Genomic DNA, 17829 nt, shown 5'->3' with positions numbered 1-17829 from the left:
CACACTAGAGATGTGCAAATTGATTTGGTTACAAATCGATTTGTACCCGAATCTAGCTAATTCAGGTGATCTGGAGACAAAACAAATCACTCCTGTGGTCTGTTGGCTAGATTCAGGTACAAATCGAATCATGCCTGATTCGATTTGAATCAATTTGAGATTTGGATCCCTCCTATTAATTCCCCCAGATTCCCAGCTTTCATTTTTTAAAAAAAGCTAAGCTCTAGCCCTTGTAGAAGTGGAGTTATAGAGCAAAATGTGTGGTCACTATTTTTCAAGTGTTTGAATTCTTTGATGTTTAATAACTTCCCCTCAATGAATCCCTATGAGGATTCATTACATACCTTCATTTCTTCTATTCATTTTGACTGTCTTTTTGACAGTGTCAACTGTCAACTGCCATGTGCCAACTACACCCCACTTCCACCCACAAGGCAGTGGGGTACTACTCAGTTTATGTTCTAGGATTTTTTTCAAGTGTTCAGGCTCTTTGGTGTCCAATAACCTTTCCTCATAATGAATCCCTATGAGGATTCATTACACACCAAAGAGTCTAAACACCTCAAAAATTCCTAAAATATCAACTGAGTACCCGGTGGTTTGTGGGTTGCGGGGTAGTTGGAACATGGGATGCCATTAATTCCGCACCTGCAAAGCAGTGGGGTCAAAATGAACAGAAGAAATGAAGGTGTGTAATGAAGACACCAAAGAATCTAAACACTTCAAAAATACCTAAAAAATAAACTGAGAACCCCAATGTGTGTGGGGGTGTGGGGGGGTGTAGTTGGCACATGGCAGTTAACAGCTGGCACTGTCCAGTGACAGTCAAAAAGAACAGAAGAAATGAAAGTGTGCAATGAATCCTCACAGGGATTCATTATGAGGAAAAGTTATTATACACCAAAGAATCCAAACACTTGAAAAATAATGACTGCACATTTTGCTCCATAACTCCACTTCTACAAAGGCTAGAGCTTAGTGGTTTTTTTAAAATGAAAGCTGGGGATCCGTTTTAGGGTTAGGAAATGGCAACTTCAAATCCCCATTGTTTCAATGGCAGAAATGTTCAAAATAAGTAAAAACTAAAAAAATTCATTAAAATTCAACCAAGTGTCCCTCTGCCTTGAAATTTGGGTGGTCGGTGGCACTCATGGGGACTGCCGCTGCTGTGCAAGGGGGCGAAGACTTCCAAGAGCTCCAGAAGTATTCTGTTAGACTGGAAACATGTAGCTAACCTTCAAGAGCCTCCTTACACATCTGCTTTGTTAGTCAGGATATATCTAATTATGCTATGGTTCCTGTCCTCCCCAACAAGCTTCAACAAGTTTTAAACATGCAAAAGCATAAATACCAATAGAAGTCTACTCTGTATCACGTCACTGTAATTTCATCTAATTGCAACTTAAACCAAATACAACAAAAGTGTACTAATGCTTCATTGTTCTGGAAAGTCATTTGTTTTCTGTCCAAGAAGCAGCTCGAATTTCTTTTTGAGTACAAGTAACAGGTGGATGAGAGCAGATACAGCTGTAGCACTACAAATTAGGATAATTCATGCCTTTTGGGATTTTTATCTAAAGATGGCATATTAAAACTCAATCATATAAATTATTAAATGTTAAAATGCCCTGTTATTTTTTTAAACTTTTCCAATTCAGGAATTCCTTTCTTGCTTTGTCCATAAGTGTATTAAACACACAGTCCTTGGGTGAGGTCAGACCTAATAAAGAGAGAGCAAACTGCTTTGGGCAGCTCAAGGTAAATGCAGCCATATAATTTTACAAACAAAATAATCTCAACATTACTTATACTTATTTCTGCTTGTTGAAAAATAGGATCACATCCTCTATTCCTAATCTTGCAGCCACCGTTACTGCGACACACTAGACTTTTTACTGTAGGCATGTAAGTGGATTATATTTAATTACTTCAGTACTCTCAAGTGGCTACAGGATCAGGGCTTTAAGTAAACAGACTATTTGGAGAGTGAAACAAGAATATGGAATGAGGAAATGCAAAAAGCCTTCAACTATAGCATCACACAGCACACATGCTAAGAAAGAGCTATTACAGTACGGGCTACAGTGGCTTAAACAGTATAGTGGCTTAAACATTTTATTATAGGTTTTGCTACAAAACAAGGAAGAATCCTAAGTAATAGGCATGTCCCAGCAGTCTACAAGTCTCTAGTGAATGGGATGTAGACAACTGGCCAAACCAGACTGTCTCTATACAAGAAAACAAACAGATACACATCACACATTTAAAACACTCAGGAACGGAGGGGAAAACCAGATGGTTATGAAGGACTAGAGCAAATCCAGTTATATCTGAGAGGTTGACAGTAGATAATGGATCATGTGGCATAGTCTGGATAGCAACTAAAATATGTAGGCAAGTGTAGCCATTAGCTGATTTCTAGTAAAGGGTCATATTCATATTTATTAAAGTCACATGGCTTTCTATCAAACTAAGGGTAGGGACATTGTACACCCAGCTTTAGAATTATACAGATCAATAATTCTCCCCCAAATAGTCACATGGTAAGAACAAGGCATCTACTGCCAGCTTAAATACTAACAAAATTGTTGTAGCACAAGCTTCCACGGGCTTTGATTTGCTTCATCAGAAGAATGAAGATCAGAAGAATCTTCAGTTGCCATGTAGGTGTGTGTGCACACATGTGTCTGTATTAGGACTAGGAAAAGCTTCTACAGCTGAATTTGGGCCAAATTGAATCAGTCAAAATTGATCTGAATTGAATCACTGCTTGGACAAATCAGGCCAATTCGACAGTTAAAGCTCCACTTTGGCTGATCCAGTTTGGCACTCAAGGTTCACTTCTAGAGAAAGCTTAAACTCCCACCCATCCTTGCTAGTCCCCCAAACTTTATACTCACTAACCAGGCTAGAAACCAAACAGACTTCTCTTTGCCTTCCCCCCTGGTAGTGAGCAGGATGGATGGATTTAAATCAAGGTGATTTAAATCATGATATAAACAACCAATAAAAAACTCAATTTAGATTGTTGATTTAAATTAAGCTTCCCACTGATACTTCTTCAAATATTTCTTGAACAATGGTTCAAATCTGATCACTAAAACATGTTAATTTACAACTCAAAAGAGCATTTACAGTATTTAGGAGAATATATTTTGTAGGGATGTGCAAAATGTTTTGACTCTAAATAGGCCATTTCAAGTATTTTGAGCTCGGAAAAAACCACCTGGTACGTAAAGGACCTGTTTTGAGCTCTGAACAAAACAACCCCATTTTGATCAAGATATTTCAATCACCTTTTTGAAGGCCTGTTTTCCCCTTGCTGAATGGTTTTCTGACACTGGCTTCTGATGGGCTTGCAATCTCCTTGCTTCTTGGTTGGCTTATTATACAAATCAAGTGTTGTCATAGGCAACTGTGTCCCCATTGGCTGGGGGAAGGTGGGAGAGGGGAACACAAAAGGCAAGAGTTTCAAAATGTATTCAAAGGGACTGGGAAGCAGAGAGAGCCCTTATAGTGTACCTCTCCTGAAGAGGATGCATCAGGAGAAGAGGAGGGAGGAATCAAGGAAGGTTTGGTTTTGTAGTTCTCAGCACCAAGTATAATATGCTGTACTACTGCTACTATAACTATCTGGACTTGCTGGATCTCAGATTGACAAAGGAAGAAGTTGTGTACCTGTCTTTGAGTTGTGGTTTGTTTTGTTTGTAAAATAGTGTTGTGGTGAGAAATGGACAGTCACAACTCTGTGTATGTGTAATATTTCTTGGCAATTGCTGTGATGAACTCCTTGTCTGGCTGTGAGACTAATGCGTGTTTCACTCACTGCTCTGGCCTGCTCTGTAATTGAAAGCTGTTGTACTCAGTCCAAATGTGGCTGATGTTGCTCTAGTTGAGCTTATGGCTATGCTTGCTACTAAGGGTGCTGCTGTAGCAGCTGTTGCAATACTAGAAATGGAAGGAGTCATAATTGTGTGTGAGGAAAATGTGCCAACAATGTTACTGCAGCACAGGCACTGTGGCTGGCAGTCAGTGTTCCCTCTAACAGAGATTCCAAGATGTTGTTGACTACAACTCCCATAATCCCCAAGCAAAAGCCATTGCAGCTGGGGATTCTGGGAATTATAGTCAACAACATCTGGGAATCCCCATTGGAGGGAACACTGCTGGTAGTGGATTCTGGGTCAGTGATTCCTTTTTGGCCATTTTTGGACCGTGTTTGAAATGTGTGTTCTGCGTTGGGAGGGACATATTCCCTTTTACAGGGTGCTTCTGCAGTGTTTTTTAGGGCAGGGTTGCAAGATGCATTAAAAATTGCAATACAAAACTTGTGAGTGCAGCTTGTTCCGGCCATAGGAAACAATGGGGAAGCTTGAAACATCCCATTGTTCCCCATGGGTAGCTCCTGGGGATACCAAAATGGGTTGTGTGGTAGGGCATAATGGCTGCTACCTGTCACCCACCCACAAAAGAAATGGGCAAGCAGACAGTTTTAAATAAATTTTTAACTTCTCCCCAAAACTCCCATAGGATCCTATGGGGGAGTTTGGGATAAGTTTAAAAATTGTTCACGTGACCATTTCTTTTGTGGATTGGGTGGTAGGTAGCTGACATCACACATTTCCACCCAACCCACTTGGTCTCCCTAGGAGCTAGCCATGGGGAACAATGGGATGTTTCAATTTTCCCCATTGTTCCCGATGACTGAAACACTAGAAAAGTTTTGAATTTGTTCCACTGAAACAACCAGTGGGATCCATTGTTTTGATGAAACATTTCATTCATCTGCATTTTGTTTCAAGCTCAAAACAAAATACAAAATTCATTTCATGCACATCCCTAATGTGTCAAATTTTTTAGATATGAATTTTATAATTTAGGAAATAGTATATAACGTGCTTTTTCATTAAATAATGTAAATGTTCATCACTTTTACTGCTGCTGTAAATGCTCTCACCTGTGACAAGCTGTCCTGCATCTTCTTGTTGCACTATTTACAACTGACACATTGTGTGTCCTACACCCAGAAGCTATGACAATTTTTCAATGGCAAAATGTGGGGCAATACAGGAAGTTGGGTACTGAATAACACCTCCCACTCTTCTATTTCTATTTTCTATACTATGTCTTTGTCTGAACTCCTGACTTGGCCCAGCTCCACCACAAAAACAACCACCCTACTATACAGTCTGTGTCTTTGTACAGGAAAAACAGGCTTAGAAACAAACTGAAAGTTTAGAAAATTCCAAAAGCAAGAGCTGGTAGTTGCTGGGCAGACTATAACCGTTTGCATGAGATGAAACTGAAATGAATGCTCATGTTTGACTGGTAGCTTAATAAATGTGTGTAATAGTGAGTCTTTAATTCGTTATTAGGACATGATATAGCACATTTGTGATGAGATTTAATTTTAGCCTTATTTTTTTACATGACAATTGGAAATTTAGTATTTTGTTTATTTTTTAAAAAAAACTATGATTTAAATGAAAAAAATCCATTTTTTTCTTAATCATTTATTTTTCTCCATTTTGGTGATAAGGAACCAGCAGTTGTGGTATGGCTTGACTTACAACAAACAAACAAACAAACAAACCCTTCCAACGGAGTATTTTTCTCTTCTCTGTGCAGTCCTGTAGCTTTTTCAGGGGCTGCGGCTCATCTGTGTATCTCAAGTAGAAGAAAGTCACTTGGGGCACAAAGGACAATGGACTGTTCAACAAATAACTAGGAATACTGATACCACAAGGCCCAAAGATAAGAGTTCACAATGCCACTGTGAGAGTACTAGTAATAAAGTAATAAAGGGTTGCTTCAGACAGCCATGTGAGTACCCACAGCAAGCCCATTCTCGAAAATACAAGCTATCCCCAAATCCAAAGCAACTGTGCATGAGGACAAAGTCAACTATATCATGGCATTATCAGGAGTAATGTTCTTGCTGGCATGAAGTCCATCTTTGTGTAGAGTGTTGGTATACAGAGCTCCTGCATCCATGGTAGGCAGAACAGTGTTTTAAATTAGATTCCCAAAGCTATTCCACAAATAATTAGGAAATAACCAATAGTACAAGGCTCAAGAATAGTGTCCACAGAGTTGAACACCTGCCATGGATCAACTACCAGTTCCAAAGACAACGGTATATCCAGGATTTGGGTAGCAAAGAAAGACCTGTGACTTGAGGCTCCCAAATTGTGTCAGTCAGTAACTAAGACTGGGAGTTAAATCCATTCAGTTAAATTTAAGTGAATGAAAGTACAATGATAAATTTTGACATTAACTTCTTCTGATGCAAGACTGCATATTTGACAAAGTGCCAAACACATGCAAGCAGGCAACATTTCATTATTTTACATCAGTGGGTGCTACATTCATTCATTTTATGCATGGTTCCTCTACAGTGAGCAAAGGAGACTGTGTAACACACAAGAGAGCTAGATTGGTGGATGGATGGTAAAGAGTTTACAGCTGGGTCCCAACACTAAATACAACTGGTAAATTATCTTAAAGTTGCACCATCGAGCCGGTGTAAACTCCTGGTGACCTCAGAGCCATGTGGTTTTCTATGGCAGAATACAGGAGGGGTTTACCATTGCCATCTCCTGCGTAGTATGAAATGATGCCTTTCAGCATCTTCCTATATCGCTGCTGCCCGATATAGGTGTTTCCCATAGTCTAGGCAAGCTATTTCCCTGCTGCACCTTAGCAACAAGTTAAAGACATGGGGCAACATCTAGACTAATGCGAACAGAAGGCATTCTGCTTGCTCAAGGAGGGGAGGGTGCTTTTTGTTGATTCAACCCCCCACCTGTAGCCAGCCTCCCCCCCTGCCCCCCTGAGTATGACTCTGAGGATTGGCAGACAACCAGGAGCAAATTTTCAGAGGGCACAGGGGGCTGGAGAAGAAAGAGGATAAACAAAAATGACCCCTTCCACCTTGCCTGGTGCTGCCTATGATGATTAGCATACCAAGCATATCCAACAGCAACGTGTGCATATGGAGGATTACATTTTATAAGGAGAATAAATACTAAATACTCCAGTAGCAAAGATTGACTTGGTTCAACACAGATTACTTTAAAGATATAGTACCTTAATTCAGGGTTTGAAGAGTTTACAATGAGACATACATAGTTAACAAGAACCCGGCTAAGCTTTCAGCAGTGATTTGGGGTTTAGGATCATGTTACTTGATTGAACAAGGTCAAAGAATCTGTTCCACAACAAGCTCCAGTCGTTTCAATATTTATGCCAGAGAACCACTTGAAGGATCAGTTTGCCTGACATTAAACAGCATTAAAATGCTGTTTAAACTGAACATGCAAAACACAGCTTCCAAAAAGATGAAGGCTAAATGTGAGATGTGCTATGCTTTCAGAAGGTAAAATAAAATCAAGCAAGACTAGAAGAATGTGTCAGTTTAAATACAGATAGTACAATATAAATGATTTGTAGATCTCAGGAACCCAACAATGCTACTCTCTCCATGCGCAATTTGAAAACCAGACCACATAATATAATGCAACAAAAAACAGAATTTGTCTCGCATGATCTATTTGATTGGCTCCAAAGATTCCCTTCTTTCGACAGAAGAAACTTCAATAAAAGTTAAGCACCTGTAGTTGTGTTAATAAATTGCCCCAGGTTGTCTCGAACTAGAAAAATTAGACAATCTTCATTTTGAAGTAATAAAGATGTCTAAGATATGGATCTACAACAAGAGTTTACAATTATCAATATTTTGTCTGAACAGCAGTGCTGACATCCAGACCAGACTACTTATGAGTAGTCTCATTAAAGTTAATGACACAAGTTAATGACTAACCTGTCCCATTAATTTCAATAGGACTACACATCAGTAACTTAGTTTGGATGTCAGCCAATGTCCAATTCCATACAAACCTTTGAGTTTCACAGTGGCAAATTAAATCATTCATCATTCAAAGAAAAGTCATCCAGTTTTTTTCAGCACAATCCACATGGTTGTTAAACAACTATCCCTAAAATGTATGTATATCAACGGCTTCACAATGTTTAATGGTGTTCTTGCTGGCTCAACTTGTCTAATTGTACCAAAGCTTCCAAGACAGCTAAGTTATACAATCAAACCAACTGGTAGGGAATTTTACCAAGAGGTCCCTACCAATGAACTGGGGGGGGGGGAGGTGGGGTGTAACAAGAAGGAAATACTGAATGGCTCGCCAAAGCAACTTTTCTTGGGATTGTATTAGTAAGACAGACAAACAGAAAGAGCATACAGCGGTGCACAGGGAGACAAGGCTTACTGGCTAGGAGTTATAAGTGAAATACTTATTGTGCTGAAGATTTTATTCAAGCCACATCCTTTCGATTTTCTTCCTATCCCAGCATCGCTCCCCGCCCCCAACCCGCCACTTCTTTTTCTGCTTACTATAAATGACAAGCATTCTTTTGACTAGGGAAATTTGCCTGCCAAGAAATTCAGTGTTTATGTTCAAGAAGACTTCCTCTTTTACAGTTTTAAGTTGGGAGAATACTCCTGCAAAGTACTCCCATGTCTAAAGATGTAAACCAGGAGTGATTTACACACATGTTGTAGTGACCAGTCTCCCTTCCCTCTAAAGAGTTAACAGGAAGTGAACTCCAGGGCTCACCCAATCAGTCCAACAGGTAGGTGGGGAATGAGAGCTGCAGGGGAGAATTCTGGGAACAAGAAAGGAAATCTGTGCAGAGTGCTGACTAGAATGAGGTTGGCTGCCTCATAGAGGAGTCTGAAGGATAATCTCTCAGGGCGAGAGATCTGTAGGGGGCTTGGTTCTCATCAGAAGTTTGGTGAGTTCAAGGACAAGCCGCCAGGATTTTGGTTCCTGGAATTTAAGCTAGGGAACAGTTTGTTTAGTCAGACTGTGCATCAGAATTTATTTTGCTTTTGTATGTGTGCTTTGCATTTTCCTAAATATCTGTTCTTTCCAACTAAGTAACTAAGATTTTACTGTATGCTGCCAAAGCATCATTTGGGGTGCTCAAAGTATTCTTATAACCAGCTAAGTATTTTTAAGTGTATCTAAAAAGCTAACAGCCTCAGATGGAACCAGTCTGTAGTAACTGAATAAAAGTTTCTCCCCCTCTGTTCTTTTTTTACAAGCCTCAAAGGGTTGATTATTGACCCAGCAGGAGGAGGGAGATTTTCTCTGGTGCAGAACATGTCTCAAAGACAGCTTGGCCAAATTAACTATTAACTCCATGTGCATGCAAATGCCTGGGAGAACAACCGGGTTTTATTCTTGCCTACTGGCAAGGGAAAGCAAAGTGAAACAGGGATTGCTAGTCACCCCAAACCCAAACTATAAAAAGACTTTTTATAGAGGTGGCTTGGTGGCAGCGTTTTAAACTACTAGGATTTCTGGGTTTACCAGAATATTGTTTTAAGCTTTCTGGGTTTGGAAAGTTAAAGATTTTTAAACCAGCCTGTCTGCTTCTCAAGTACAGGAAAGGGATGACTCAGCACTAAAGTCTCCCTCGTGCTGCAGAACTGGTTTAGACCGGTCAAGGAGATTATTCATTAACCTGGCAGGAGGCAGGAAAGAAAGGAAAAACTCCTTCCAGCCTACACAAATACGCTACACATGTTGACCAAAACCCAGACTCAGCATACTTGCTTAGAAGTACATGCATGCATTAATTCTGATAATGTTATGCTTTTAGACATGGAAGTAACTATGAGTCACAGTCCAGGCTAAGGGAGCACCTGCTCCCTTAACCTTGGCTAACAGCTGGGCTGAAAAGCTAATCTAGGCGGAGCTGACCTGCTGGGATTGGGCCTGATCTCAGCAGTTCTCACGCGCAACCTAACCCAAGCTGGGCTTTCTTAGCCTGGATTAGGCTGCTTTGTCTTTAGAAGAAGACTGAAATGTGGAGATGAAGATGATGAGGGAAAACAGTGGAGTGCAGGTAAAATGGCCAAGCTGCAGTGATATAATGAATAGACCATCAAAGATATGTTTCAGATCCATTAGATTAGGTAGTTTACAGCACTATGAGCCATTATTTGGAGTTTAACAGAAGGGTAGGCTAATTTCATTCTCATGTGGTCTGGTGTGTGTGTGTGTGTATGCACACACACACACCACTTACTGTCTACTGACATGTTTTAAATGTATAGAGTAAGAGTACATACTCAGGATCTCAGACATAATTATGTTCAAAGGCGCCAGGGATGCACCCTTGCTTAAGACCAGGACATGTCTTGCTGGATCAGATCAAGATTCACCTAATCCAGCATTCTTTGCAACAATCCTAGCAAGGGCTATGTGATTAATCAGAGAACCATGATCCCTCTCTCTATTTGCCCGCTTTAGCAGGTGCACTAATGAAGTGAAGCAGGAACAAGAATAAAATGTGAACAATCCAGGCTAAACTTGTTTACTTAGCATATGCTTGTAATCAAAGGGATTTAGGATACTCAACTTTGGTTAGATCATGCCTTAAAAGCAACAACATTGTGCACTAGGAAACGAATAATAATTGCTTTTCTTGTCTGCAGAGGATTCATCAAACCACAGATGAGAAATACAGTCGTTAGTAATCTTGTGACAAAGACCTATGAACCAAAGTGATTTAGCTAGATTCATAGATGCATTTTAAGATATGACAATTTTTGTAGGATACAAAAGGAGTAATATCAGTTATCTAAAGTGTTCTCATCCCACAAACACAAGCTGTGTGTCAAGACTCATCTTAATCAAGATCCCACCCATAGCTACTTTCCCTGTGGCTTGGCTGCTACCTAACTTATGGCAGGATCCAACCCTTTTCCAATCTTCACCTTTCTACACCCTCTCCAATCCACAGCATGCTTTGGCTGTGTAGGAGCTGTGGGGGGAAATATTGGATGGACATCAAGTGAGTTATCCTCTGCAGCTAGCCATCTGTCCATTTGTCAACTGGGTTCAGGATAAAATGATTTAAACTGGAAAAAATACAAATAATAATTTCAAGGATTCTTCATTGTTGTGGCGGTCATCCTTATGAGAGTTTGAAAAACCCCAAGCATCAGGTCACCCAGGCTTCAAAGGATTTAAAATACTTTGTTCAGCACTATGCCTACCAACTCCTAAAGCATGAATGTTGTTGCTTTAGAATTTGAAACACATTTTCAGTTCCTTGATGTCTGAAATGTGGAGGGGGGAGGACTCTTAAATTCAGAGTCCTGTACCTTTCAGGTAAATACAGGTATAACCTGAATTTAACCTCTTTAAGGGGGTTGTCTTAAATCCAGTATAGTCTTCCATTTAGGTAAATACAGTAATAAATTTAAGCTGCAGTCCCACGCATGCTTACCTGGAAGGAATTAAGTGCTATTGAACTCTGCTAAAAAGACTTCTGAATACATATGCACAGAACTGGGTTGTTAAGCATCAGAAACATGAAACACAGGTTTCATGCTTCTAATGCTTAGAAAGTAGCCTGGCAGTCAAATTGAGAGCCTAACTGTTCTAAGTCACCTCTGAATAGTTATGGCCTCAAAGAAGCTAGTTTAAAAACCAAACATACCTTTAAAATAAAAAATAACTCTGAGCTCCTCAGAGGAAGAGCGGGATTTAAATGTATAATAATAAATAAATGAAGAAGAAAAAAAAAGTTCTATAGATCAGAAGCTGCCACAAAAGATTATCTAGAAACCTAAATTTCTCAGGTGTTATAGGATGAATTTTATTTAACATATTTTTTAAACATATTTCTATACTGCCCAAAACTTGCGTCTCTAGGCAGTTTTAAGCTGTTATTTTCACAGAACCTGCTCTCTCCACAGAACAGTACTAAGGTGTTTATGTCTGGTCTTCTGAATCACCACAGAAGATTGCAAGTAGAGAAGATAATGTAATAAACTACAGTCATATTAGAAGCAAACAATCTTTAGAAGAAGCCTAGGAAACAGATTTAACTTTCTCATGCAAGGTCTATCTACAGTAATTTGGGGTGGAAAAGAATTCCCCCCGAGGTCAGAATTACCTGTGACTAATCATTTTGCTGTTGTACACTAGAGATTCTTTGCTTGAGCCAGCAGCGCTCTCTCTCTCTCTCTCTCCATGACTGGACTTTATTCAGGCACTCCTGCTATAGGTACAAGCACATCTCTGCTTCTTCCTGTTCTCTGCTTATAGCATAGGATACTCTGGATGATGTCATGTGGGCTAATCTGTTGCTTGAGTTTAAAAAGATCCTTCCTCAGCATTGGGGACAAGGGATGTGAACGGGAACTGAGTGGGGGGAGTTTGAAGGCAGCGGGGGGTTGACTTTAAGGGTGGGGGGAGGGTGCACTTACCTCTCCCTCCGCTTTCCCCCCACCAGCGTTCTGTTTGGAAATAGACCATCGAGGAGGCAGCATACCTCCCTGCTGCCCCGTTGCCTCCTTGGACCTGACATCACTGGAAGTAACCCAAGCGCATGTGCACACACATTGCACTCGCAAGCATGCATGTTGGGCATGGAATCGTGATGTGCATGCGTCGGGTACTTCCAGTGATGCCGGGACCAAGGAGGCAACGGGGTGGCAGAGAGGTACGCTGCCGCCCTGACGGTCCCTTTCCAAACAGAGCGCCAGCAGGGCGAAAGCAGAGCAAGGGGTAAGTGCACCCTCCCCCGCCCTTAAAGTCAACCCCCCCGCCTTCAAACCGCCGGTCGTTCAAACCAATTCAGAGGCCTATAAAGGGCCTCTGAACCAGTTCAGTGAACATCCCTATTCAGGACTGGAAAGCATACTATCAGCTTCTCTATTGGTGTTTATTGGTGTGTGTTTTTAGGGTAGATTAAAAACAAATCTATGATCTCTTTTTAAAAAGTAAATAGTCTTTATGTAAATATAAATCCTACACATAATCGTGCGTGCGCCCGAAGTGCACAAGCGTGTCGAGTACTTCCAGTAAAGGGGACAACAGGGCGGCAGGGAGGTACACTGCCAACCCAACAGACTTTTAGGAAACTGAGCACTGGTGGGGGAAACGCGGCTGGGGTTAAGTGCACCCTCCCCTGCCCTTAAGTTATCCCCCACCAGTTCTGTGCATATCCATGGCGTCATCTATTGTGCCTATTTCCATGATCTTGTATACTGCTTTTCCCCCCTTTAACTATATTATCTCTACAATTTACCCAGGTCTGAAATTCTTTGTATTCCCATAAACATACATATTTCCTTTTTTCTCATTGAGTTAAATGCTCTATTAATTGCTTACAAAGGCTCCTGCACTACAATAAGTAAACGTTTTGTATTGTTAACTACTTTCTGTTTCTGGAGCCGGGCTGCGATTATGAAAAGGCAAAGATGTATGCAATATAGGAAGAGCAGAAGTGAAACAGAAAGTGCTACACAAGAAATAAGGGCAGAATTATTCAACTTCCCAATCAGCAAAGCTATCAATTAAATAAGCAGTGTACCGTGTAAGATTTTTTAAAAATGTGTGTGTATATCACACACATACACCTATACATTATAAATGCTCTAGTTGTAAACTTACAAGTTTTAGTGGTTCAAAGAGTTGCACAACTCAAATGCCCCGGTGGGCCGGAACCAACCACAACGTGGGTCCGGGGGCCAAGATTAATTTTCAGTGCATTATAACATTACAATTATTTAAAATCTTAATGAAAGCAATTATTAGTTCCTTGTGGATCCTTTCCCCTCATCAGGGGACCCACAATTTTAACTAAGGACACTGGCTAAAAAAATAGGCCCTACTCAGTCAGTGGGGCCACTGGAGTTCATGCCAGTCCCAAACAAATGTCAAGTCTTATCGGCCTAAATCGTTGTTGATTTCAGGTTGCAATCCTAAGCATGTTTACTTAGGCGTAGGCTTCACTGGAAGTACAGTGGAAATATTTCCAAGTAAACATGCACAGGATGGTGCTCCAAGGCAGAAGAGGGAACTCACCCAAAGAGTGACCCTCTGCCTTGCTGGGCTGTTGTTGCTGCTGGATATTCCTACTTGTGGGCCAGCAAAAAGTCCCTGTGGGAGAGATCTGGCCCCCAAGCCTTATGTTGTGCAGGCCTTAACTATCAGTTTACACAATTGTATAGAAACCACACAAAGTAGCGAAAGGAAACTTGTTCAAAGTTAGCCTCTCTCCCCATAGTGGTTTTAAATCACCTTGATTTTAGTCAATCCACCCTGGCTGTTTGGTTTGTATACCAAATACTCTGAAGAGTCTAAAACACAGGGCAGCAAATTGGCAACCAACCAAGTTAAAAGCAGGGATGGTTTCAAAACATTACTATATGTACAGCAGAGAATCAACTAGTATTTGCTAGCTGTACCATATATTAATTAAGCACTGCTTGGGGCAATTAGGAAAAGGGCAGAAAGCACCTAGAAAGGGGGTGACTTAAGAATACACTGTACAGTATATGTTCAAATTTAGGTTTGTGACCTTCAGTTTCCACAGGTTGATCCAGAGGGTTACATGGGTAAACAGAAGGCACTTCGGGTCATGCAAGGTGGCCCCTTTCTTCAGATCCCCTACTCTTCCTACAGTCCCCATGCCACACTCCATGTTGTTCCAAAGGGTCCTGACCCTGAGGAGTACCTTTTGGAGAGATACATCTAGGCCAATTTGTTACCAGTGTAAAGAGGGGGTAATGGAAAATGATAATCAACTCTCACACACAGTAAAGTCTCACTGTGCAAGGAGAGCTTTATTCATGCTTATCTGATACCAACATATATGATGCAATGGGGGGGGCAGTACAATGGGCCATCTATTGAGAGCCATCCATTTTGGCTAGACTTACTAGCCACTCATTTTTCTGGCAATTACCTCAGTCTCTAGGGAAGATTTCTCTCATTTGTACTATTGCTCACCTTCTCTGCATCCTAGTGCAAATGAGATAAGTAGAGCAACTGCCAGAGAAAAGGAGCCGTTTCCATTGATGACTGGGTTTGGGGAGCTCTAAGTATCTACATCTTTAATTTCATGTGTAATTCTGGTTGCCATCCAGTAGAACTGGATATAGCATATAGAATGCTGCATAAAGAAATATATGATCTTGCAGCTTTTGCAAAAGTTTATTTAAAAAACCCAAACTATTCCATTTAGAAAAGCACCAAACTAGGAAGTGTGATTAAAAAAACAAAGTGCAGTGCAAGTGTGAACAAATGGTTATTGCTTAAGTCTTCCCCATAAGATGTGTTTAGGGAACCTAAAAGCTAATTAAACCAAAAAACAAGATCACTTTTTACTACAATACCCAGTTAGCGTGCAAGATTTGTTGCACTGAAAGACTGTTTTTGTATGTGGGTTCAAAGGAGAATTAGACATGTTTGTAGAAGACACCTCAGGCAACATGCAACAAAAGTTCAAAAGAGCATCCTCTGGTCAGAGTGATGTAAATGGCAGAAGCTGGGAACAGACAGAGTGGATAAGTCTTTCTTAGGACACATCTGTACTGGTGCTTCAAATCAGTTTTCAGGATTTAAACCGGTAGTGCAGAAACTTGGTTTGCACACATTTTCCTTTCACAGACTGCACTACCTGCAATTCCTTCAATTTGCATGGAAAATATGGATAAATGCAGATGACACAGATTGTAGAAAGTGGGTGCACAATTTAATATAATATGAGTGCTGACAAAAAAATCCCAGTTGTCACATTATTGATCCTATGCACTATCTTTTATTGGACTAGCTTTTTAGTAGCAGCATTCCACTGTCATGCTGGCCCAGCAGAATATCAACAACTTCTGTGCCCACTGTACACTCACTCTGAACATCTAATGCCACATGTTGTTGGGAACAGGACATTAGATCAGAATCTACATTGGTCTAATCAAACACGACGAACAGATTTTTCATGAACAGGTTTAGCTTTGTGGCTAGCCAGCATATTTAATCTTCCAGCCTTTTAAAGCTCCTGGAGATATTCTGATCAAGGCTTTTCTATAGCTCTATTTGTGTGTTATATATTCAGTCATGTACAATCTGCATACAGAGTATGTGTATACCCTTCTGTACGTACGGTTATTCACACATTATGTTCAACACACGTACAGGAGCACACTGCCTATCTGTACTGTGTTTCTGAAGGGGCCTGTATCCCAGTTCATTTCTAAAACGAACACACATTGTTCACACAAACACACCTGTATGCACACACGGCATAATGTCTGAATAGAGCACATATGAACAGGGGTGGGTGGGTGGGTTACCAAACCCCATAGATGGGTAACACATGGCAACTAATGGAATTATGATGGGGTTGGTGGCCACAAATGTATACAAAGAACAAGGCACCAAAGGGGTGGAAGGAGCAAAGTGGTCTTTATTATCTTTCATATACAAGGACAAGAAATGTGAGGACCATCTGAGTCTTTGGGGGTCCATACCAATGACTGACTACCTGTAGACTACTCTTTAACTGGTCTGCAGCCTTAAGCATACTGGCTAGGAGATCAGTCACACTCAAACCAATGGGCCTTGCTTTTGAGTAATCTTGGTTAGGACTGGGTTTTAACTACCTTGCTGCCTTCACAACAATCAGAAAGGTTTAAGAAGAGAGAGGGGTAAATAATAAAGGAGTTGAGAGTGGGCCATCCTCATAGGTTCCTTATGGGGAGCGTGGGGAATTCTATAACCTGCTTTAGCAATTGTGACGCTACAGGCAAAGGATGCCGTTTTAACTGACAGTGAGGGGTGTGCTCTTGTACCTGGGAGGCGCGCGATTCTCTCGCTTTCCTTTTCGGACGCGCACACACACACACACACACACACACTAGGCCCCCCGCACAGCGTGTGTGCCACAGCCCCTCGGTCTGCGCGTCTGTCTCACGCACATACACAAGCAATTCCTGTCGCGCGCCCGCGCGCGCACACACTCCGGTGAGGGGGGGGACACACCACGACGATATATTTGGGGGCGGGGGGCATTTTCTGCGTCTCTTTCGCACATTAGTGGCCGCGCGCGCGCACACCCACCTTGGATTTCTGCAGGGCGCTGAAGCGCAGCTGGTGCACGAAGGGGCTCCGCACCGGTGGGGGGGCCGGCCCGAGCTCCTCCTCGTCCCCCCCGCCTTCGTCTCTGCCGCCGTTGCCTCTGCCTGGGGCGCAGCATCCCCTGCCCTTCAGCCTCATGGTGGGGCGCGGAGGAAGAGGAAGGCGGGCGAGCGGGGAAGAAAATGGGCGCGAGCGGGGAAAGAAACAGCGGGGAAATGAGGAGCGGGCTGCGGAGGGGGGGCGCGGAAAGAGAGCGGGCTGAGTGGGGCGAAGGGAAATGTCTGTCCTCGGATGCGAAGGGGGGGGCGATGCGAAAAAGGGAAGAGATTTCGGCGCTGGGGCTGCTGAACTAGGCCGGACCGGGCCGCCGCCGCCACCAGTGATGATGGAGGAGGGTCCCCGATCAGCGCTCGCCCGTCCGCTTGGTCTCCCTGAGCCGGCAGGGAGGGAGGAAAGGAAGGAGGAGGATGCGCGGCTCTGTCAGACGCTGCTACCGGGCTCCGGAATTCCACCCCGCCTTCCGGAGTACGCATGCGCGGTGGGCTCAGTGATGAGAAACGGGGCGGTGGGGAGGCGGAAAGAGAGACCCTGTTGCCGTTGCCTGGAGCTAGTCTTACAGCGAGTGGGCGGGAAGGGGAAGGATACGGCAGGGCCGCCTGCCTGCCTGCACGGGGAGGGAGTGGTTGGCGCCGGGGCGGCGCACGCGGTCGCGGTGGTCATTCTGAGAGTGGTGGTGGTGGTGGTGTGTCACACCGTGTGTGGAGGCGATCGATTGGCGGGCTCTTTCTCTGTATTGAGCACACCTGCTCACTATCCCGTAATACTACCAACAGGTTCAACAAACAACAATTATCGTTGTTTGGACCAACCA

At 42.3% G+C, this 17829-nt stretch overlaps 1 protein-coding gene across 2 annotated transcripts in view; it reads right to left on the bottom strand.

Moving 5' to 3' along the window:
• LPCAT1 (lysophosphatidylcholine acyltransferase 1) overlaps positions 1–17584 on the bottom strand; it is a 77431-nt gene extending 59847 nt beyond the window's left edge. Inside the window, exon 1 of one of the 2 annotated variants that reach the window (XM_053248203.1) lies at positions 16941–17584. In XM_053248203.1, the coding sequence (XP_053104178.1) occupies positions 16941–17096 (156 nt within the window). In that variant the 5' untranslated portion in view covers positions 17097–17584. The remainder of the gene's footprint in view (positions 1–16940) is intronic. The other variant, XM_053248202.1, reaches the window with a different exon arrangement.
• Between the last annotated feature and the right edge of the window lie 245 nt (positions 17585–17829).

Source organism: Hemicordylus capensis, chromosome 4, assembly GCF_027244095.1.
Source record: "Hemicordylus capensis ecotype Gifberg chromosome 4, rHemCap1.1.pri, whole genome shotgun sequence".
Taxonomy (NCBI): domain Eukaryota; kingdom Metazoa; phylum Chordata; class Lepidosauria; order Squamata; family Cordylidae; genus Hemicordylus; species Hemicordylus capensis.
This window is presented reverse-complemented; position numbering and strand designations above follow the sequence as displayed.